The 23383-nt window shown below is 40.1% G+C and overlaps 1 protein-coding gene across 1 annotated transcript in view; it reads right to left on the bottom strand.

The window, feature by feature from the left end:
- Positions 1–9742: 9742 nt before the first annotated feature.
- Positions 9743–23383, bottom strand: part of CREB3L1 (cAMP responsive element binding protein 3 like 1) — a 98934-nt gene continuing 85293 nt past the window's right edge. The window contains exons 9-12 of the mRNA XM_058161745.1: positions 19207–19306; positions 16331–16451; positions 12386–12647; positions 9743–11338 (exon numbers count right to left, since the gene is read on the bottom strand). Of these exons, the coding sequence (XP_058017728.1) occupies positions 11302–11338; positions 12386–12647; positions 16331–16451; positions 19207–19306 (520 nt within the window). The 3' untranslated portion in view covers positions 9743–11301. The remainder of the gene's footprint in view (positions 11339–12385; positions 12648–16330; positions 16452–19206; positions 19307–23383) is intronic.

Genomic DNA, 23383 nt, shown 5'->3' with positions numbered 1-23383 from the left:
ACCCGGGGAAGTTCGTTCCAGAGTGTGGAGCCCCACAGAGAAGGACCTTCCTGGGGCTGCCAGCCGACATTGCTTGGCGGACGGCACCCTGAGAAGTCCCTCTCTGTGAGAGCGTACGGGTCGGTGGGAGGCATGTGGTAACAGCAGGCGGTCCCGTAAGTACCCAGGCCCTAAGCCATGGAGCGCTTTAAAGGTAGTAACCAAAACCTTAAAGTGCACTCGAAAGGCCACAGGTAGCCAGTGCAGTCTGCGCAGGAGCGGTGTTATATGGGAGCTACGCGGAGCTCCCTCTATCACCCGCGCAGCTGCATTCTGGACTAACTGAAGCCTCCGAGTGCACTTCAAGGGGAGCCCCATGTAGAGAGCATTACAATAATCCAAGCGAGAGGTAACAAGCGCATGAGTGACCGTGCACAAGGCATCCCGATCAAGGAAGGGGCGCAACTGCCGAACCAGGCGAACCTGGTGGAAGGCCCCCCTGGAGACGGCCGTCAAATGATCTTCAAACGACAGCCGTTCATCCAGGAGGACACCTAAGTTGCGCACCCTATCCTTTGGGGCCAATAACTCGCCTCCAACAGTCAGCCGCGGCTGCAGCTGACTGAATCGGGGTGCCGGCATCCACAGCCACTCCGTCTTGGAGGGATTAAGCTTGAGCCTGTTTCTCCCCATCCAGACCCGTACGGCTTCCACGCACCGGGACAGCACTTCAACAGCTTCATTGGGGTGGCCTGGGGTGGAGAAGTACAGCTGGGTGTTATCAGCGTACAGCTGGTATCTCACCCCAAAGCCACTGATGATCTCACCCAAAGGCTTCATATAGATGTTGAACAGAAGGGGCGAGAGAATCAACCCCTGCGGCACCCCACAAGTGAGGTCCCTCGCGGACATTCCAGTCTCAATTGTTGTGGTAAGTCAAGGACTATCTGACCATGTGGGAATTGCACAGGAACTGTTGAGGCTTAAAGTAGAATGCATTAGATCAACCTTCCTTGACTTGGATATGTTATGATTATAATTTTCAGATTTCCCACCCCAGGGTAGAAGTTGTGACTTGGATATTTGGTGATTTGAATGCTGAAAATTGCAGTAATACTTTGTGCATTAAAAAAATAATGCAGCTGGATTCATGCAGTAGTGGTTCTGTGGGCGTGGCTTGGTGGGTATGGTGTAGCTTGGTGGGCATGGCAGGAGAAGGATATTGCAAAATCTCCAATCCCTCCCCACTCTGGGGCCAGCCAGAGGCGGTATTTGCCATTCTTCGAACTACTCAAAATTTCTGCTACCGGTTCTCTAGAACCTGTCAGAACCTGCTGGATTTCATCCCTGGATTCATGCCTATTCTTAGTCACATTGGGTTTTATTTAGTTTTGCCTTACAATGTTGTCTGAGTCTTTATTAATAAGAATCCATTATTAATCATATCTTAAAATACAAGTCTGGCCATTGGCACTTATTAAACAAACCACAGACAAAATGCAACTTGCTGCAGTTTCATAAACAGGTTAAGGTTGTTTTATTTCAATGTCCTTTTAGATTCAGTTGAGTGATTGGAGGTACCAATCTAAAGTTTTATTTGGATCTCATCTTAGTTTTTGTGGTCATTGTTTAGCTATTTATTATGGTTTGTTTTCTTTTTGTTTGATATTATATGTCACTGAGAATCCTTTGAGGTTGAGATGAATTCTAAGTACTGTCAAACAGAAATTTATATACATAAACCAATGAACAAAATACAGGTTCCACATTAATAAGCATAAGGTCTGGTTTCTTATAATATTTTAGGAGTGACTGTTGATTACAGATTCAAAATATTACTAGATTTAACCAGTGAAATAACAGCAACTAGGAGAGGTATTTCCTGAACTTCAAGGATATTGATCGGCTTGAAGCTTTAATGTTGCCATTCGTAGTTTAGATTGGATATGCCATTTTTTGTGGACTTTGGAACAATCCCTCTTTGCTGAGAAGTCAAATTCACTTCTCTCCAATCTGCCCTCTGACTTCTAGATCTAAACTTAGTGGAAGGATAAAGCAGAGTTATACTGCCTGGCAACCAGGACTCCATCACCATTTCAAATGGCATGTAAGTGGGAGGGAAATTGTTCTAGAGCTCCATCACAGTCACATTGCTTTTTAAAGAGGAAAATGAGTTAAAAATTAGAGGATTAGTCAAAAAAGATCTGAAATGGAATTGTTAGGAGGATCAGTTCTCTTCAACTGCAACAAAGATTTATACACTAGGGTTAGAAATACATTCTGAGTTAAAAGCTAAGGAAAGCAATTGCTTGAAGTGTGGAAAAATTATTTCGTTTCTCATTTGCTTTTTTTAAAAATTAGAAGAATAAAATACATAAATTGGGGTGGGGAGTTTGCTGAGTGCCAGGAACCCAGCGATATACCAAATTATGTAGCCTGCCTCCGGCCTACAATATTAAATAGCTGAGAGAAAACACCAAAAGGGGCTAATTCAACCTTTAAGCACCTCTCTTCTAATCTATCCTTCATTCTGCTGGATGGGTACCAACATAACCCTTTTCTTCTCTGTCCCTTTTACTTATTGTATTATTCCAAAACATTAAATAGCATTTGGAAGTCCACCTGTTCCAAACATGCCCCCTCAAACATTAAGCACACATTTAAGAAAGTTCAATGAGGTAGAATGATGGTGCCAAATAATCCCACCCACCTTTATGGTCAAATACAACCTTTTGCTAAGTTTTGAAATGGAAGCTAAATTGCACAATCAATTCATCAGGGGCAAAGTGGGTTGACTGGGCACACAATGCGCAATAACATTTGAACTGTATTCAACATCTAAGAGCTGGGAGGTAAAGGATATGATTATCTGTTTCCAGTTTTCAGCATTCTGCAGCATATAGGAAGTCAGATGGAACAGGACTGTCAAGCACTTTTCCAAAAGTCTTAGGAAGCTAAGAATAAAAATGTCTTAATGCGTCAAAAGAACAGTGCAAAGTGAAGGCGACAAGCAGAGTTATTGTGGAGCTAAGTAAGCACACAGAAAATTACTGCAGCTAAGTGATGTTCATTACTATTTTTTTTTTTTACAAAATTGCCAACTGATCAGAAGAAAATCACCTGGCTTGCTTCTATGTCTTTAAGAGCAATATCATTTCTTTCTAGAATGTGAAAATTTATCTGTGCCGATCCTTGAATATTAAACTGCTGCGAAAGATACTGGAGCCAAATTCTTATCAGTCAGTCAGTAATTCTTCTGCAGGAATCTAGCTGGAGTTGGAGGAGCAGCAAAAAAGTAAGTATGGTTAGGGTGTGTTTTCAACCAGTAATGTTTATATTTCTCAGGAATGAGGAAGACAAAGTGGTGTCATGATATCCCCTTGTGAGCAAAGAAGTGTTGAGAGGGAAGTGAAATAAAACTGCCCTTCCATCTGGTTCCACCAGAAAATGTAAACACAAATCTTTGGCACAATGAGAAGCTCGGCTCAGAATGTAAAACTCCCAGCTGGTGGGGAAGTCACAGGACAACGGTTTGAGCCCCGCCTTCATCACATTTGAAATCCTAACTGGGGAAATAACCACCAGATGTGAGCACACATCATTCACAGGTGTGGGAGTTTGGCTTTGAACTAGAAGCTGGCAAAAAGGTCTTCCAAATGGTACTTAAAATCACATGGCTGCTGAAAATGGTTCCCCAAAAGGCCAGCTAATGTTTGCCCTGCGACTTCTCCACCATATCCGTAAAATAGGATGGGTTCTCTTTTTACCACATTAAATAGGGCAAGTATGAGGCAAGTATGAGGCATGTACTTCATACCTAGTAGGTGGTGCTAGAAAATGATCCAGTGGTCATGTATTTCTGGGCAGCAGCTGATGCTAGGCTGTTGTGGCTTTTCTTAGCCAGTTTTCGATTTGTGAATCAGGTGTCAGCTAATTTTGTTCCTCTCTAGCATATTAGGTGAAGGTTGAAACCCCCAAAACAGGTCTATTCAGAAAATTAAGGTTTAGGTCCCCTTCCTGCTGTTTTTTCCTTGACACTTTTTATTTTTATTTTTGTGATCTACTTTTTACCTACAGAGTAGAGGTAGTCCTTGACTTACAACAGTTCATTTGTGGCCGTTCAAAGTTACAACGGCACTGAAAATAGTGTTTTTTTTAATTTGAATTTATATCCCGCCCTTCTCTGAAGACTCAGGGCGGCTTACATTGTGTAAGGCAATAGTCTCATCCTATTTGTATATTTATATACAAAGTCAACTTATTGCCCCCCCCAACAATCTGGGTCCTCATTTTACCTACCTTATAAAGGATGGAAGGCTGAGTCAACCTTGGCCCTGGTGGGACTCGAGCCTGCAGTAATTGTAATTGCAGGCAGCTGTGTGTTAATAACAGGCTGCATTAGCCTGGTGAGCCACTTCCCAGCACTGAAAATAGTGACTTGTGACCATTTTTCACACTTTTGACTATTGCAGCATCCCCATAATCATGTGATTTACATTTGGAAGCATTGACGACTGACTCATATTTACGATGGTTGCAGGGTTCAGGAGTCATGGGACCCCCTTTTGCGACCTTCTGACAAGCAAAGTCAATGGGGAAACCAGTTTCACTTAACAACCCTGTTACCAGTTTAACAACTGCAGAGATTCACTTAACAACTGTGGCAAGAAAAGTCGTAAAATGGGGTAAAAAAAAATTCTCAACATAAATGTTGGTCTCAATTGTGATCGTAAGTTGAGGACTACCTGTACTCAAGGGGCTGAACAATATAATAATATATAAACATTTAAACTCCAGTATAAAGTTTATGTTAAAACAGATGGTTCTTTAGCCATTCTGACATAAAGTCTTTTCACATGCTACAGTTTAAAGCCATAAATTATGTTCAATAAATAATTGGCAATAAGCGTAGGCTTTTCAACCTGGATACAGCATGTTCCTAGTATCAAGCTTTGTTTGTTTCCTGGTGAACTTCATAAATCAACCTGATCCAAACCAGCTTCCTCTAGTAAATTTTGAGGTGTCTGTAGAAACAACCCAACTTTGCCTAGCGTGGAATTTTCCCCTAGCAGCACCCATAAATAAATGTGAGAATATATTGCATCTCCAAAACTCATCGTCTATGTTTGCGTTACATAAATTGGCCAGTCACAATTTGCATTGTGAAAACACAACTTATGGAAATAATGTTCAGTGTGTCATATAAGCTTGAAGAATTGAGTTCATTAAACCACAGTTACCGTAGGTACATCATTCAATCACAGCCACTCTATTTGCAGCAGCACATGGAAATTGTAATGGCTCGAACAAAAAGAAACTCTGGGTGAGGTATTTTTAAACAAAAAAAAATAGTACTTGAATAGTGAATTGGAGCATTTGGTTGTGAATTCTAAGAATGAAAACTGATCAGATCTAACAGTTGGGTGCAGGTAGTGAGGGAATTGTAATGTGGTTTAGTATTGACATTTCCCTCTGTATTACCTGAATTACAGGAGACTTTGTTTAAACAATTCATATGATAGTGGATAAGGCAACAGGCTAAAACTGGAAGACTGTAAGTTCTAACATCGCCTTAGCTATGAAAGCCAGTTGGGTGATCTTGGGCCATTTATTCTCAACTCATCTCATGGGATTGTTGTTGTTGTGAGGGCAATAGGAGGGAGGAATATTATATATGTTCACCACCTTGAGTTGTTTATAAAAATAATAAGGAATAAGGGATTAAGAGACATGGTGGCACAGTGATTAGAATGCAGTATTGCAGGCTAATTCTGCTGATTGTCGACTGCCAGGAGTTCGATCCTGACCGGCTCAAGATTGACTCAGCCTTCCATCCTTCTGAGGTCGGTAAACTGAGGATACAGATTGTTGGGGGCAGTATGCTGACTCTGTAAACTGCTTAGAAAGGGCTGTAAAATACTATAAAGCATTATATAAGTCTGAGTGCTATTGCTATATAAATTAAATAAAATAAATTTCAAGTAACCATCCTAGATAAACAAGTAAGATGCAACTAAATGATAAATGGAGAACAATTATACTTTAAAAATACAGGTACAATGGAAATGCTGATAAATATTGAAGCCTATGTTTAATTGTGGAATGCCACTGATGGGTCTTACAGTTTACACTAAACCATGGCTTGTCAAAGCCTGGTACTATTCATCCATTGCGCTAAAATATAAATCTTATTTACAATTATAAGGGCGGAGTTCAAACTTATCTATTGACAAGTAGTTTGGGATCTGAACTTGTGTTGATATGGGTTTTTAAAGGGATAGATTAACTGGTTGGCATAGTGATTTGGTTCATTGCTAAGTCATACCATAGTTTGATTTTGTATTAATATATTGAGTGAACCTAGCCAATCATGGCTTATTGTCATGTATGGCCCCTGCCAATATATTATTATAATGAAAACTGTAGTAAAGTTAGTCCTCTACTAATGACCACAACTGAGCCCAATATTTATGCTGCTAAGTAAAACATTTGTTAAGTGAGTTTTGCCCAGGGGTGAAATGTAAAATTTGTTATTACTGGTGCTGTAGATGTGGCTTGGTGGGGGTGGGTGGGTAATGTGACTGGGTGGGCGTGGCCAAGTTCGGTGGAAGAAGTTGTAGAAAAAATGCTTTTAAAGGGTTCTGACGATCCCAGCTGAGCCACGCGATCATCAGAGGCTTTTTAAAAAAACTTTTAAAAGCATTTTTTCAGCCAAAGAAAAAATGCTTTTAAAAGTAAAAAAAAAAACCCCTCTGATGATCATGCAGCTCAGCTGGCCGTGGGTGGGAGTGGGGGTGGGGCAGGGATTTTTGCTACTGGTTCTCCGAACCATCCGCCGCCATCGCTACCGGACTTGGCGATCCGGTTTGAACCGGGAGCATTTCACCCCTGGTTTTGCCCCACTTTATGACATTTCTTGGCACAGTTGTTAAGTGAGTCATTGTAGTCGTTAAGTTAATAACATGGTTGCTAAGTGACTGGCTTCCCCACTGACTTTATCAGAAAGTTACCAAACTGATCACATGACCTTAGGGCAGGGGTCTGCAAACTTGGCTCTTTTAAGACTTGTAGACTTCAACTCCCAGAGTTCTGGGAGTTGAAGTCCAAGTTTGCAGACCCCTGCCTTAGGGCATTCAACCATCATAAATATGAACCAGTTGCCAAACATCTGAATTTTGATCACGTAACCAAGGGTCTGCTGCAATGGTTTTAAGTGTGAAAAATGGTCACTTTTTCCAGTGCTGTTGTAACTATGAATGGTCACTAAATGAACTGTTGTAAGTCAAAGACTACCTGTACAGAAAAACAAGACTAGAGCATATTTACAGCAAATTGAGCAACAAGACTTCATATTACAGTAACAGTGGCCTTTATCAACTCTTTCTTCTTGACAAAAAGGCCGGAATAGCTCAGGCTGTTACGAAGCCTGTTATTAGAACACAGTAGCCTGCAATTACTGCAGGTTCAAGCCCGGCCCAAGGTTGACTCAGCCTTCCATCCTTTATAAGGTAGGTAAAATGAGGACCCAGATTGTTGGGGGGGCAATAAGTTGACTTTGTAAAAAAAAATATACAAATAGAATGAGACTATTGCCTTATACACTGTAAGCCGCCCTGAGTCTTCGGAGAAGGGCGGGATATAAATGTAAAAAAAAACAAACCCTTCCCAAATAATTGTGTTACCTTGTACAGAAAAATGAATTAAAATGACCCTTTCAGTGGTGGGTTTCTACCGGTTCTCCTCGGTTCAGGCGAGCCAGTAGCGGCGATGGTGAGCTAAAAGTGAACCTGTTTGCTCCAACCATCAGCTGGGGCCTCCCACCCGCCCCTGCGCTATACCCACCTATATTCGTTCTTTTTTAGCCCAGTTGATAGGCACAGTAGAGGGGATTGCTGCGTCTCAGCTGTTCTAAAATGCAATGCACTTGCACAAAACGTTGCGTGTGCGAAGCGAACCGGTTGTTACACCAGCTGAAACCCACCACTGGTCCCTTTGACAATATATCAGCACATACTACCAGTCCACCCTGTTTTCTGTGAGGCATACACTGAATGAGACACCCCCACAAAGATTTTGCCTGCAGAGGTGTCAATGGTACAGAGCTCAAAAAGAAAAGGGACTCCTCAGAAGGACAATTCTTCCTGCAGTGCCTCCTGATTTATACCTATTGTGGTACTCTTCTGCTAGTTAGATGAAAGCTCCTGATAATCAAGCATTTATGAAGGCAAATGAAAAATGCAGAGCAGCTGTTATCATATAGAAGCGTATTGTTTAAAAAAAGAAAGTGTCTTCAGTTTCCATGGCATGAGCAAAGTTGATCTAAAAATATAAGAAAAAGATTACATTGGCCATGGGAATAGTGTACTGCTGAAGCCAACAGGATAAGTTCTCTCCCCAGTTTACATTTGACACTTGAAATGTGAAGAAGAATTTCTATTTTAAGAGTAAAAATGCAAAATATTTCTGCTGGACCAGACTGAGGGCATGTAGCCCAGCATCTTGGACTAGATCTGGAATTCAGTGGGCTTTCAAATTAATGTTTCTAATTAATTGTGGTTCTTAATCCTATGAGTTTTTCATATCCCCGCAGACAAAGGGCTCTGACGTGTATTGCTGTGTGCAGTTCTGTGAACATTGTTCATGTTAAAATTTATAAAGAGGACGAGTGCCATTAAAAAAATGAGTTTTCGTTATCATTACCATAGCTTCCTTTTTCACTTGAGCTTGAAATTCAGGAAATTAAAAATATGAACACCAGGTTATCATGCAACTTGTGAAAATAGTCTTCATGTATACTCTGATTGCAAGGATTTGTTCACATTTTATGATGGAAAAAGCTGGCAGCATCCTCCAGGCTGTGATATTTTTAGATTGGTGGGCGTTTTGTGCTGAAAGATTATTTGAATATTTTGAAGCAGGATCTGCAAGTCTTTATTTGCAGGCCGAGCTTCTTAATTTAATATTCCCAAGATTACTGTGGTGTTGTACCTTTGGAGAACAGCTCAAAAGAGTTTGTCGTCTACTTTTCCACCCTGAGCTTTTTATAGCTGTTAGACACATTTGATTTCTTGAGAGATTAGCTGTTGTTAGTTACACACCCACTTCTTCTTCCCAGGTCATGCTACTATCACCAATGGGAAGCCAGTATTATTTGGAATTGCTGGGGCAATGAAGTGGAATCCTATTTATCTGTGGGCCTTGATAGAACAGCTATCAGAGGCAGTCCCTGCTGATGACCCCTTTACCTCTTGCAACTTTTGGTGTTTTTTTTAAAAGCAAGCTACTCTGATATTCATACATATTACTAGCTCCAATAGATGAAAATATCTCCAGGTCAGAGTTGAATCTTCCATTGCAAAGCAGAGCTAGCTCCAAAACATTTTCTGTTGATGTTGCTTTCCCAGTGACTAGAAAACATATTTTCATTTGTTTTAGAAAGCAAATATCCTTTTCTAAGAAGAGTGAAATTAGGTCTCCTGCAATATGACTTTTCCCATCCATTATATATAATATTATAGTACATTATTACCAGGCTGTGGCTGCAGGATTGGAAAGATAGATGGAAGACGGGAGCTGCTCTCATTTCTCAGTAATGCAAGTTCTATACAAGCCCTCAGAGAAGCCCTTTTGGCTCTGGTAGAAGACCTCTGCTCATGAAGGGAGGGCGAAGCTGTCACCATTCAGGGATGGATGTGGGGCTACACAAACATTTACTAAACTAATAACCTCTGAGTTAAATAATGAACAATCTGAACAACAGAGCTGATGCTGCATCTTTTTTTTTAATTTTGCTGCTTGAAAGCGACTGCAGAGCCAAGAGAAGAAGGAAAGAGCGATATATTAGAAACAAACAGGGCAAACATCAGTTGCTAGACTGAGTGGAAACAGTACGTTGCAAAGGGAGGAAATTCACAGATGCAAAGCCCGCAATAACTCTTAATAAAATACAATACAGAAAATAGGACTTCAGGATCTCCAAAATACATTATCTTAAGAGTTGGCAATAATACAAAATAAAATTCATTATGTACAAACAATTTCTGCTTTTGGTCTCTGTACAACGATATGAATTTGAGGCACATGTGGACAATTCTCAGAAGTTATGACTAATGGCAAGGATGGCAAGGAGAAGTGCTCTCTTGTTGAGCAGTGGTTTTTTATGCTGGTTTCAGATTTTTGAGAGGCAGATACATGTAATGTTTATCCTAGTGGACTTTAATAAAGAATTGCTGGGGAAAATTTCTGTATGTTGACTATTCAAATGGCAATAATTGCAGAACTACACTGATCTACCTGTCCCAAATGCATTTATGTAAATTTGCATATGTTTATATTGTGGGGGTACGTTGATACCCACTATCTTTGGTCCTCTGCATGTTAAGGAGGAACATTTATAGAAATGGTCAAACAAAATTTCTTAGTCCATATGGAGACTAGTCTTTTATGGCAATCTTATCTTTTAAAGGGAACAGTATAAGATAAAGAAGGACCTCATTCAAATGGGCTGCTGTTGGACTCTTTGAAAGAAAAGCCAAAGTTCTTTTTTTAAAATAACAAATATCAAAGATTGCAATAAATTTTTGAAAAGCTTCTTATTCAGAAGTAAATCTTCGGACTGTGTCTCCAACCATCAGATAAAAGGACTGATTTTATTGATTATGATTTGTATTCATGAGAAACACTTTTTAGAAGACTATTTTTTTTCCTTCTCTGGACATAAAAGTGATATGGAATCTGTTTCATGGTGATTTCATATTTGATCAGCAAAAAGTATCTTTCTGAAATATCCTCTTATCTGGATATTTAATTCTAAAGTATACAACTATGTAAAAAACTAATGCAAAAATCTGAAAAATCAGTAGCCGAACAGGAATCTTTTTGCTGACATAGAAACAAAAATTATTTGGGAATGATGGAGTTGGGTGGTAGACTTCAATCACAGGTGAGAATACATTAGAGGGTGGAGGTGCTATCCCTGATTATGGAAAATGTTGTGAAACCTGACAGAAAGATTAATACCAGGGCCTAAGTGAATAAGAGGTTAAACTCAAAGTCAGCTTGGAGCTGCCTAGGTAAGACATCTCCTTCCACAGTGCAAGCCTGTTCATTTTACTCAGAAATAATTCTCATCCAGTTGTATTTATGAGTCTGTCAGTTTAGACCTGCAATCCAACCCCTCAATCTTGCAATCCTAGTCATGCTTACTTAGAATTAAGAATGATGCTTACTTCTAGGTAAGCATGCAAAGGATTGCAATGCCAGTCACATCACTAGGAAAGGATCCTGCATCCAGATGGAAGAGGCCCGGAGAATTTGCAGCTGCTACAAATATTCAGCTGTGTCACTGGAGGTTCCATCTCTGCAGAAAAGATAAAACCAAAACATTAGCCATCTATTTTACCACGTCTAATTACCATTTCACAATCAAAGACTGTTGAGTGGATCCTCCCCTCAGCATTTGGTTGGATTCTTTGGCAGATTGTTTCAATTCCTCAGAATATCTTGCTCTCTCCATTATTTTCAATTGTCCTAGTCTCACATATAGTGTCAGATATTATACCTGCTACAGTCTATCACAAATTGAATAGCAAAGATTCTCTTTCAGTGCTAGAGCTGAACACGTGTGTCTGCAAATAAGCCCTTAGCCCTGGCAATGGGATAAAAAGGGATAATTAGCAGGTGACAGGAAGGATAGAGCCTAGAGCTGGCTAGTAATTCCTAAAATGAAGGCCAATCTAATCAATCTGAAATACATTTATGTCATTCAACATACGTACATTCTGATTTTAACATATTTTTGATTTGTTGTTGTTAGTTGCGAAGTCATGTCTGACCCACTGTGACCCCATAGACAATGTTCCTCCAGGCCTTCCTGTCCTCTACCATCCTCTGGAGTCCATTTAAGCTCACGCCTACTGCTTCAGTGACTATATTTTTGATAGACATTGAAAATTGCTCTTTGTTAATTGAGGTTGCCCTAGTCCATAAAAGCTTCTTTTCCTGAGATTTTGGGGCGAATCAGATAATTTATAGCTGGAGAAAAAGAACCAAAAATTAGTTATTCTTGTTTGAGCTTTTGTGGTGGTGCACAGCTTGCCGTTATGCGTGTCCTCAAAGTACCACACAACTCCTTAATTGTTTCTGCTGCAACAGATCGATAGTGCTACCCTGCCGGAAATTGAGAATGAGAAAGTCCAGCCTGTTCTTTGCCTTTAACAGCAGACTGACTGGCAGAAATCAACAATGGAGATTTTGATATAGACTCATAAAAACATGCACGATTAGCTGCTGGGGCCTGCAATCACTGAATGCCTAGGCATAGAAATTGGTTAAAAATGAGACAAATTTATTTTAAGGTCTATATAGGGATGGAAGTCTTGATACAAGCAGTCACAACCCTACTTACTTCTCGTGGAAGCTTTCCTTGGAATGAGTAAGTGTTGAGCTGGTCTGATTCTGATTTGGACCTGTAACAGGGGCTTTGTTCAGATACTTGACTGTTTCATAAGCAGCCAGGGTACTGTGCACGTCAGCTTGTGGCTGGTTCTCTTCTTCCCCAATTTTTTCAGCTTCCCACTCTTCAGGATGCTCCACAGAAATGAAGGAGCTGTAAGTCTCCTCTAAGGAGCCCCTGTGCTCATCATAGAACAGCAGGCTCCGTGATTGAACTGCAAAAAAGAAGAGCCTCATTAAGCAGCAAAAACATGTTGCCCATTTATTTGCTATGTCTTTATACCAATAAATGCTATTTTTCTCATTTCTGCCTGTGATGAAACTATATAACAATCAAGCTGCCAAATAATTACCTAAAATATAATACAGTTTGGCTCATTTCTACTTTCTACTAAATTAATATAAGGCTATTCTATGAGGTCTCGTCATTTGGCTTCAAAAAATAAACAGCAAAAAGCAACTCTCTTCCTCAAACTCCTTATTCGGGTACAAAGTTTAATTTTGACTGTTAAATCTTCAAAAGGCATAACTTGATACCACCATTTGTAATAAAATGCTTTTTTTACCCTTTTTACAACCCTATATTCCCTTAATTCCCTTAATTAATTAAGGATAGAGTCAGGGTGACTGAATGCAGTTGAGCATTTACTGGCCAGATTTCCTTCCTGATGCCTAAATGGGGTTCGTAGAAGATATTTTATCTTTGTGCCTTGAGAAGGAAACATCTGCCACTATCTAGCATTGAATTCTCAACTTCTGAGTGGGAGGTGAGCCTCTTTACCACTAGGCCACCATGCCACTTTATAATAAAATGCTTTACTAATTATTTTAAAACAATACAGATGATTTAATACAGTTTTCAGACAACTGATGGACTTGGTCCCAGCAGAAGTGGTGCCAGTGTGCAGTAAAAATATGTATGTATTAATTGCAGGTTTTGTAAACAACATCCATGTTTTCAGACTATAATCCATAGTACTATATACATAAGGATATTTACTTAGTACTGTATGTTGATTTCTATATCAAAATCAGAGGTTTCTAGCATCCGGTAAAAGTTATGCTTTGGAATGGAATGGAAGAACTATTTATTTAGCTCAGCAATACAATCAACTTTAAGTGCATAAGACAGACAGAGCTGGCCCTGCTATTTCCATTTCTGAGATTGGTATATAAGATTAGAATGAGGGGTTTTATTTACCTTTACTTCAATGTGAGTTTTTACGGAGTATAAATGCATAAATGAAATGGTCATGCACATTGTTAGTTCATTTTGGTTAGTCATTAGTACAAGTAGTCCTTAACTTACAATTGAGCCCAAAATATATGTTGTTAAGTGAGATATTTGTTAAGTGAATTTTGCCCCATTTTACAACCTTTTGTGCTTCAGTTGTTAAGTAAATCACTTCAGTTGATAACTTAGCAACCCAGTTGTTAAGTGAATCTGGCTTCCTGTTGTGACCCAGGTTCCTGGACCCGGACTCCTGGACTCGGATGATTCAGAAAGTGAGGGAGAAGACCTGGCCAGCCCTGCTTCTCTTGAGCCCTTTCCCTCCCTGGCACCCACTCAAAGGGAGGAGGAGGGGCCGGCACAGCCTGATTCCATGGAGCCTCCTGCTGATTTGGCAACGCCCCAAGAACAGTTTTGGAGTGATGCAAGATTACGTAGACGTGATCGCCGTGCGCAGCAGCGGAAGAGTTGGGACAAAGCCAAGTCATAATTGTCATGCAGTGACATCTGCAGAGACTATAAATAGGAGGCGGGACTTCCTGGTTTTTTGTCTTGGACAAAGTAATGAGTTGGCGCGAGCTAATGAATTGGCGCGAGCTAACTGTTTCAATGGAGGGAAGAATATATTCGTGAGTAATTCTGGCCTTATCTATAATTTCCTCGTTATCTCCAGAAACTTGGCAGGCCCGTGGGTAGACGTGGCCAGGACATGTATCTATGTAAATAAAAGGAAAAAAGGAAGGCCTCTGACGGACTCTTTGCTGGGAGTATTGGGGGAAGGGAAACAGAACACTTCCCATTGACTTTGCTTGTCAGAAGGTCACAAAAGAGTGTTGGGATATAGCAACAGTCATAAATGTTAAGAATGAAAAAGAAGTCCGTCCCCCTGTTCCCTGTCTTATTAACCTGTGCAAAACCTGTACCCTTCCCCTTATGGTCAAACATACTAGGTCAGAGTTGACAGAGGAGTAAGACATGGCTATGTACTCCCTCTTTATTTATTCAGACTACATACTAAATGTACTGTATATGGAGGGAAACTGAATTAGAAGATTAAGATTACAAAAATTAAAATTGGAGAAATAAATACCAATAACCTGTGTGATAAAGCTATTCTGATATATGCTCATATTGTGGCTACCCTTGAATAGAAATCATGACTGGGGCAAAATGTGGCTAATTGGTATAGGTTATAGAGGTCGTAGGTGTCTGCACTGGAAAATCTGTACAAGACGTCAGTTGCCTGTCAGACACAATTCGAAACAGTGGTGTTGATCTTTAAAATCCTAAAAAACTTAAGACTGTATCTTTGCATATCATCTCTGTCTTACGAATCTACTGAATTGCTTACATCAGCAGAAGAAGCCCTTCTGAATATATCCTAGCTGCCAGAATTTGGCTGTCTGTTATGTGGGACGAGGCCTTATCTTGTGTAACTTCAGGCCACGAAAAGTTCTCCCTAGGACAGTGGCTGCTTTTGTACTCACATTATTTACAAACATGGTAAGAATACATCATTTTAACTATTAGTTTTTAATTGTTAATCTATTTTAATGATACTAACTTTAACTGTACTGATTTTAGCGTTCTGCATTTTGATTAATTGGGGGAAGCCACTTTGAGTACTACTGCTAATAGTAAGTAGAAAAGTAGATACGAATTTATTAATAAACAAAACAAAGTAAGTTAATGTTTGAGAAAAAGAAACAAAAAATTGGAACTTTATCACACGCTTCAGACATGAATGAATGAATTACTATGAAAGAAAGAAATTGCAACCAAAACCTCTGAAGTAGGGGTCTCCAACCTTGGCAACTGTAAGCCTGGCAGACTTCAACTCCCAGAATTCCCCAGCCAGCAAAGCTGGCTGGTGAATTCTGGGAGTTGAAGTCTGCCAGGCTTAAAGTTATCAAGGTTGGAGACCCCTGCTCTGAAGGATAAGTTACCTCAAAATCTAATTATCCCAGTACTGGACAAATTACAAATTACATCCTATTGGCCAGAGATAGCTCAGGATTTACATCTTACCATTGCTCCCTGAAATCACACTGCTGAAATTTGGAGCACAATGGCCCAATTTGAGGGCTGCAATTCATGTGTGTAAATTAAATAAGGTTGGGAATAGGAATGGAAAGGCTCTAGCACAATTCCACATCTAATTCCCACCCATAAACACCCCAAACTACCCAAAGCATTGGAATTGATGAAATGGCTGACTTGACATGTTTTGTTGAGAAAAAGTTAAAGGACGGGAATGAGAGCAGGAATTCTGTGGGTTGGGGGAAAACTTATTCTTGCCCTCTCCAACATTGTCTCTAAATTGCCCTCCCCAATTATTTCAGGTGATTATTCAAGTTATGGGGTTTTTTAGGCTTGAAATGGAAGTGCTTTGCCTCACAAAGGCTTTCTCTCCCATTTATATCCTTAAGCAAATGAACAGGACGCACAAAAAAAGCATCTACACTCTTAATAATATTGTTGGGGCACCAAGCGTCCTTAGAAATCAGAAGAGCAGAGGGCCCACAGCTCAAACTTCTACACTTTACCTGTCCCTGCAATACCATTATATATCTCTGTGGATAAAACGAACCATGATAGGGTTATCCCTGGAAAAGAAGGATCATTAAGTATTAAAGAAGCGTTAGGAAAAGTTCACATTTGACTCACTTTTACTTGTTGTGTAAATGTCTGGCGTCGGAGCTGTTTTTACTGTTTGTGATGTTGTTGAGAATTCTGGGAGACATGGCATCATGGAGCCCAAAACCAGAACAAAGCACAGCACCAGGACCTATGGGGGAAAACACATAGTAGAAATATTCAGTCCATTGATATTTGAAGAGATGAATAGTAAGAAAGAGAAGAGCTAGAAAACATCAAAACAACTTTGTAATGGAGAAGTAACTATAACAAGGAAATAGTCTCGCTCCTCTTTTGAGCCATAAAGCTTATGAGTGATTCCTGTGGGAAAGATGAGCTATAGATGTAATAAATGAAATATATTTAGGAAAATCAATAATTTCCAGTTTATGGATACATTTTTTAAAATTTAGATATATGTGTTTACAAGAATTTAAGAACAGATTTAAATCTGTAATCATTCCAGTCTATCACTGCGAAGTTTTATTTATTTATTTGTATATCACATTTAGAAACCACCCATCTCCTTCATAGACCAACTTTAAGTTAGTGGCAAATACGTTCATAGGCTTTTCAAAATGATATCAGGCTTCCAAGAACCCCTGGTCAGCAAATACACTCAGTATATTTTTCATACAGCCCTATAACTACATGCTATAGATCAGAGTTCAGGAGTAGTCCACATTGAGCCTGCCACTGAGTAGTAACTGAACACTGCATCATTTGTTTCATGCTACAAATACATCTTTAGGTAAGAATAGGAGGAATAGTATTAAAGATCTACGGAAACCATATTCTTTTCTGCTCATCTAGAATTGATATTCTCTCCCCAGCAAGTAATATAGGGATGAAGAAAGTTTCATCTGCTGAATTTTTGCCTATCAGGAAGAAGTTATTCACAGGCCCAGAAAACTTTACCAGAAAAAGGAGAAAACTTTAAAGTTGTAATGAAAGAAAAAAAAGAGTGGGACAGGAATTTTGGCTCGATTCATCGAATAATAATCTTTTATTTGGTCACTTTGACTCTGCAGCAGAGAGAATGCATATCTGAAGCTGCCTTTTATTTCTCCCAGAATGGAACAAAAGTAAATTATATTTTAAACTTATTCAGCTTTCATTTAAAATTGATAGAAAAATTGTACAATTATGTTTTTTTTATACAATGAATTTTCCTGTGACAGCTATAAAATGGATGTCAGCTTTTGCTATTTTTATACCAGAGGTAAAAGCCCATTAGCATTCATTAGAAAAATTCCTTGGTTTGGAGTGGAAAGCGAGGAGGGTGAACCACACATTTAGCTGATGGTTACAGGAAGGAACATTACTCATTCTATGAAGTTTGCAATCTAAATCTTACGCTGTGGATCAGCGTATGCAGAAATACCATAATTCAAGCTACGTTTGGTGATCAGAAAATAAATATATAAATTCTCCTGACACAAAACTTTATTCAAAGTGAGGAATAGAGGAAGGGGAAGCAAGTTGATCAGGGCACTATCATCTAAGCAAGTAAGCTCAAAGTATTACTCAAACTACTGTTCTTATATTGCAAAACTAACTTTACAATACTAAGAGCAATTTCACACTGCAGCCTACGTTGCTTGCCTCATGTAATGTCCCAGCTGTTTCTTAACTGAGACTGAGATGATGCTTAGTCCAAATTGCAGCCATGAGTTACCCCTTCAAGGTAATCCAAACACAAGAAGCACAACCTTCAGTACTAATTCTATCTTTATTGTAAGATTGTATTAACAGAATCTTGCAGGTCTGAAAGTACCTCTCCTGTCCCTTACTTCTACTTTCCTGAAAATTTGAGAGGGTCCCTTATAAGATGTTTTCTCTAAATTTTGTCCTTTGGGTTCGAATTTCATTTATTATTCCCCTATTTTTAGCTTTTCCTCCTGTCTTCCAAGGTCATTCTCACATACCATTATATTATGCAAGGCTTGATTGCATTTTTTGTTTTTTCCATCCATACAGGGAAGATAGCCTGATAGATTGGCTGGCTCCTGTATAGAATGATCTATTAATGCTTGTCTTTCCCTTCCAGGGACTGTTCCTTGCTCATGAGTCCCTGGGCCTTTCCTTTGCTTTCCTAGATGTGTGCACATAGATGCCTTCACCGCCATCCCTTTCCCACATTATGTCCTCAGACACTAACTCAAACCCTTTCTATTCTCCCCCCACTTCAGATACCAATATTTATAACCACAGGATTATAAAAATCAGTCACTATTAACCAGCAGAGATAGAAATCTAACAGCTTAGGAAGAAATTGCCACCTTGGGCACCAACCAGTGGTGGGTTGCTATCGGTTCTCTGCGGATGCGCAGAAGCTTCTGTGCATGTGCGCAAGCGCACGCCTATGAGCAAACTGGTAGTGGCCGAAATTGAAACCCACTACTGGCACTAACCAGCTATTGGGAGAGATGGAGCATAGCAGATACTGTAGCCAACCAGAATGGAGGTTGTTACTAGAATGGAACAAACTTTCAGAGACTATCTACCTTGTTTCCCCGAAAATAAGACTCTATCTTACAGTCTTTTGAATTCTGAAATAAGTGCTTGGCCTTATTGCCATGCACTCAAAAGCCTGATTGGGCTTATTATGAGGGGATGTCTTATTTTGCAGGGAAACAAGGTACAGGATTCCCAGTTCAGAAAATAAGCTGATTTGATTTGAAGCTAGAAATATGGGTGAGGTGTACATTTGCAATGGACCAGGAATGAGAAGACAACATCTTTTTCTGTCTTCAGGAAGTGATGAGCATCCTTTAATGCAATGGGCCAAACAGCAATTGGGTAATCTGTCCTTAACTTTGCAAAATTTCAAAGCCAAGATCACTGTGAATGGAAAATGATTTGCCTTCAAAGAAAGCTTTAAAACGATACTATGTAGACCTTACCATCAGGCATGTTCCTGTCTGTGTAGAGACCATTTTATATGGCCTGGAAACCTTCCCTGCAACCAGAGATTGTAGCTTTTGTAACTGCTGCAGAAGAGTCCTAGGAAATTAATTTTAAAAAATAACTTTTTCATCATCAGAAGAAAACACATAAAAAAATTAAGAGCTCTAAAAATAATATGTTTATGTCCTGCTATAGGAAAATACATTATTTATTTCTTCAATAGAGTTATATGGTTGTCTACCTCACAAAAATGACTTTGGAAGACTGTTTTATAATAATTAAAAACTACTTAGTAATTAAAACAGTCCAAATACCCAAAATGAGCAATTAGTACAATAACCTATATACTAGAGGTGGGTTTCAGCAGGTTCTGACCAGTTCTAGAGAACTGGTAGCGGAAATTTTGAGAAGTTCGCAGAACCGGTAAATATCACCTCTGATTGGCCCCATCCCCATCTATTCTCTGCCTCCCAAGTCCCAGCTGATTGGGAGGAAATGTGGATTTTGCAGTAACCTTCCCCTGGAGTGGGGTGGGAATGGAGATTTTATAGTATCCTTTCCCAGCCATGCCTACCAAGCCACACCCACAGAACTGGTAGTAAAAAAATTTGAAACCCACCACTGCTATATACCATAGTTGAAAACCATATATTATACATTTATTATTGAATATGGGAAGTCCCTGGGTTACAGCCACTCGTTTAGCAACTGTTCAAATTTACAAAGTTGCAGCATTGCAGTGTCCCTGCAATCATGTGACCATGATTTGGGCACTTGGAAACCAGCTTGCAATTATGAATGTTGCAGCATCCTGTGGTCACATGATTGCCAATTATGCTCTTCCCTGCTGTTTTCAAATTCAACAGGGAAGCTGGTAGGAGGTTACAAGCTGCTCCAACAAGTCGCTCCCACTTCCACCGTCTTTTTGTTCCCAAGGCACTTGAGCGGCATGAGGATGTTGTACTCCATAACACCTCCTCCCACACTCTCTACCGCCTGCCTATCACACCCATTTGCATGTAGCTCTCGCCAACCCACTATAGGTCTTGCTTGCCAGACTGCTTGCCTTCAGTCCCTCTTAAGATGTTCTGATCACATGAGATCCTCACTTAATGACCTGCATAGTCTTCATTTAACAACAGCAACTGGATTTACTGGGATTGCCACCACTAAGTGGTGCTGTTGCACACCATTGTGCTTTATGACCATATCTCTCAGCAACATAAATTCCAGCCTGTACTGTACCTGTACTTCCAGCCTGTACTGTGCTTTTTTAAAGTGTACTGTGGCTCAGGGGCTAGGACATTGAGGTTGTCGATCGAAAGGTCGGCAGCTCAGCGGTTTGAATCCCTAGTGCTGCCGTGTAACGGGGTGAGCTCCCGTTACTTGTCCCAGCTTCTGCCAACCTAGCAGTTTTGAAAGCATGTAAAAATGCAAGTAGAAAAAATAGGGACCACCTTTGGTGGGAAGGTAACAGCGTTCTGTGCGCCTTTGGCATTTAGTCATGCCGGCCACATGACCACGGAGACGTCTTCGGACAGTGCTGGCTCTTCAGCTTTGAAACGGAGATGAGCACCACCCCCTAGAGTCGGCAACGACTAGCACATGTATGCGAAGGGAACCTTTACCTTTACCTTACTGTGCTTTTGTTGTAAAGGAATTCTAATAATAATTCACACAGATAGGCTATCTCTTTCTTTTGCTCCTTTTGAGTTAATGTTAATACCTGGCAACTGCCTGGACTATTCCCTGCAGGGTTGTTGTTGTTGTTTTTGGCTTTATTTTCTTCCTAGGACTGAGAGAATGACTGGCCCAAGGTCAGCCAGTTGTACCTAAGGTAGGATTAAAACTCAAGGTCCCCTACTTTTTAGCCTGGTGCCTTAGCCACTACTTCAAATTGGCTCAACTGGATAGGGACTTTGCATTCCAAAATGGGGTAATCTGATAATTCATCTAATAATAAATCATGGACTATATTAATTTGAACTGCATTTGTATCTGAAAAGCTGGATATAGTTTCAGAAGAACTACATTGGACCTTGCACAGAATACTCTTAAGTGGAAGAAAAAATACAAGAGACAAAGATTTGGGATTCTGAATGTAGCGGAGAGTCCAGAATTGGAGGGAGAATCAGTGAAGGGTCATTGCTTGTCCAGTAGATGGCAGTCATCAGCTATCAATAAAGCTATCAAACCTACAGAACCTTTAAAAAACAAAATATGCTTCAAGCTTCCAGAATCCTAAGATGCTCTATCTAACTATAAAGTAGGACCAGAACCTGCTGTTGAGCATAAGAGAAGAGCATCTGTTAGAGCCACTGAATGAGGGCAGAAAGCGCAAATGGAGTGGAAAAGCTCAAGCACAAATCAAGATTATTTGAGGGGGCAGATTCTGGATAAAAAGTCAGAGTGCATCTAAAATTGTTTCCATAGCACATTAAGCAAAAAGAGATTCCTGTATTATTCACATGTTTCTCCACTGATGGCATTTATTTGGCCACTGAATTCAAACAATACATTGACACAAACTCTGAGCAATGAGCAAAAATACCAAAATCAAAATTGGTAAAATCAACAATGCTAGCTAAAAACAATTACCGTATATACTCGAGTATAAGCCGAGTTTTTCAGCACGTTTTTTGTGCTGAAAAACGTCCCCTCGGCTTATACTCGGGTCTATACGGCTAATACTCGAGGTTTTTTTTTTTTTAAGCCCCTCGGCTTATACTCGAGTATATACGGCTTATACTCGAGTTTTTTTTTTTTTCTTTTTTTCACATTTTACCGACGGTAGCCCTGCCGGTGCAGTGAGAGGCGGGCGGGGAGCCGCCAGCCTTCTCAGCTGAGGGAGGAGGGTTTCAACCGTAGGTGCCTCATTTCCCACCCTCGGCTTATACTCGAGTCCCCAGTTTACCCCAGTTTTTGGGGTAAAATTGGGGACCTCGGCTTATACTCGGATCGGCTTATATTCGAGTATATACGGTAATCGATTACCAAAGACTTAAATTTATCACACTCTTTCAGATAGGGACTCTCATCATCCTGACTCAACCATCTGAAGAAGTCAAGATTTCACAGCTTTTCTAAAGGCCTGCAGGATTGGAACCAAGTGTATGTTAGAGAGGAGTGTGTGTGTAAGACATTGTTCCAGAGGGCAATTGAAGTGTGAAGTGGGTCAATAGCTTTAGGTAAATGTGATCCTGTAAATAACCCACTCCTATGCCATGTAGGATTTAAATGGACTAACTAGTACACTAAATTGCAACAGAAGCCTTCAGGAAGCCAACTGAAGATCACAAGGTGTCATTGCATTCTGGACCAATTGTAGATTCTGGGTGGTCTCCAAGGGTAGCATCATGTAGGGTAAAAGTAGAGATAAAGGTTTCCCCTGTCCAGTCTGTCTGGAGGGGGTGTTGGTCATCTCCATTTCTTAGCCAAGGAAACCAGTGTTGTCTGAAGATATTTTCTGTGGTCATTTGGCCAGTATGACTATATGCCGTGGCACACAGAATGCTGTTACCTTCACACCAAAGTGGTACCCATTTATCTACTCACATTTGCATGCTTTTGAATTGCTAGGTGGGCAGGAGTTGGGGCAAGTAACAGGAGCTCACCCTGTTGTGCAGCGCCTAGGTCTTAAACCTGGGCTGTCAGCTTTCCAGCTGACAAGCTCAGCATCTTTAACAGCTGAGCCATTGCACTCATCTCCCACATAGGGTACATTACAATATCAAACTGGGAATGTCTATAATTTGAGTGACAGACAGCAGAGCTTACAGTCCAGAAACAGGTACAATTGATGCAAAAGATAGAATTCTGCAAATATCCCCTCTGAAGCAGGAGTTGTGAATCAAGGATTCCCAAATTGTATTATACTCCGAAATGAAATATCACAATCATCTATTGTCAGTAGGAGATTGCGTACATGTTTTTCTGTATTTTGTAAGATATTAATTTGTTTAATTTTCACCTTTCACTGGCAGTTAAGCCAATTCTGAGGGATCTTGCTGTTTCTCCCCATTTTTACATGGAGTAGATATCTGAGTTCCCTGCATATCTTTTAGTCCAAGCAAATTCCTTGGTTTGAGATGTTGTTATGTAGAACACTGTGCCTATGCAAGCAAAGACCAATTCTAGGGAAGATGAAGTACATAAATTTCTCCTTTCCAGTCA

This window comes from Ahaetulla prasina, chromosome 1 (genome assembly GCF_028640845.1).
Source record: "Ahaetulla prasina isolate Xishuangbanna chromosome 1, ASM2864084v1, whole genome shotgun sequence".
In the NCBI taxonomy this organism is placed as follows: domain Eukaryota; kingdom Metazoa; phylum Chordata; class Lepidosauria; order Squamata; family Colubridae; genus Ahaetulla; species Ahaetulla prasina.
This window is presented reverse-complemented; position numbering and strand designations above follow the sequence as displayed.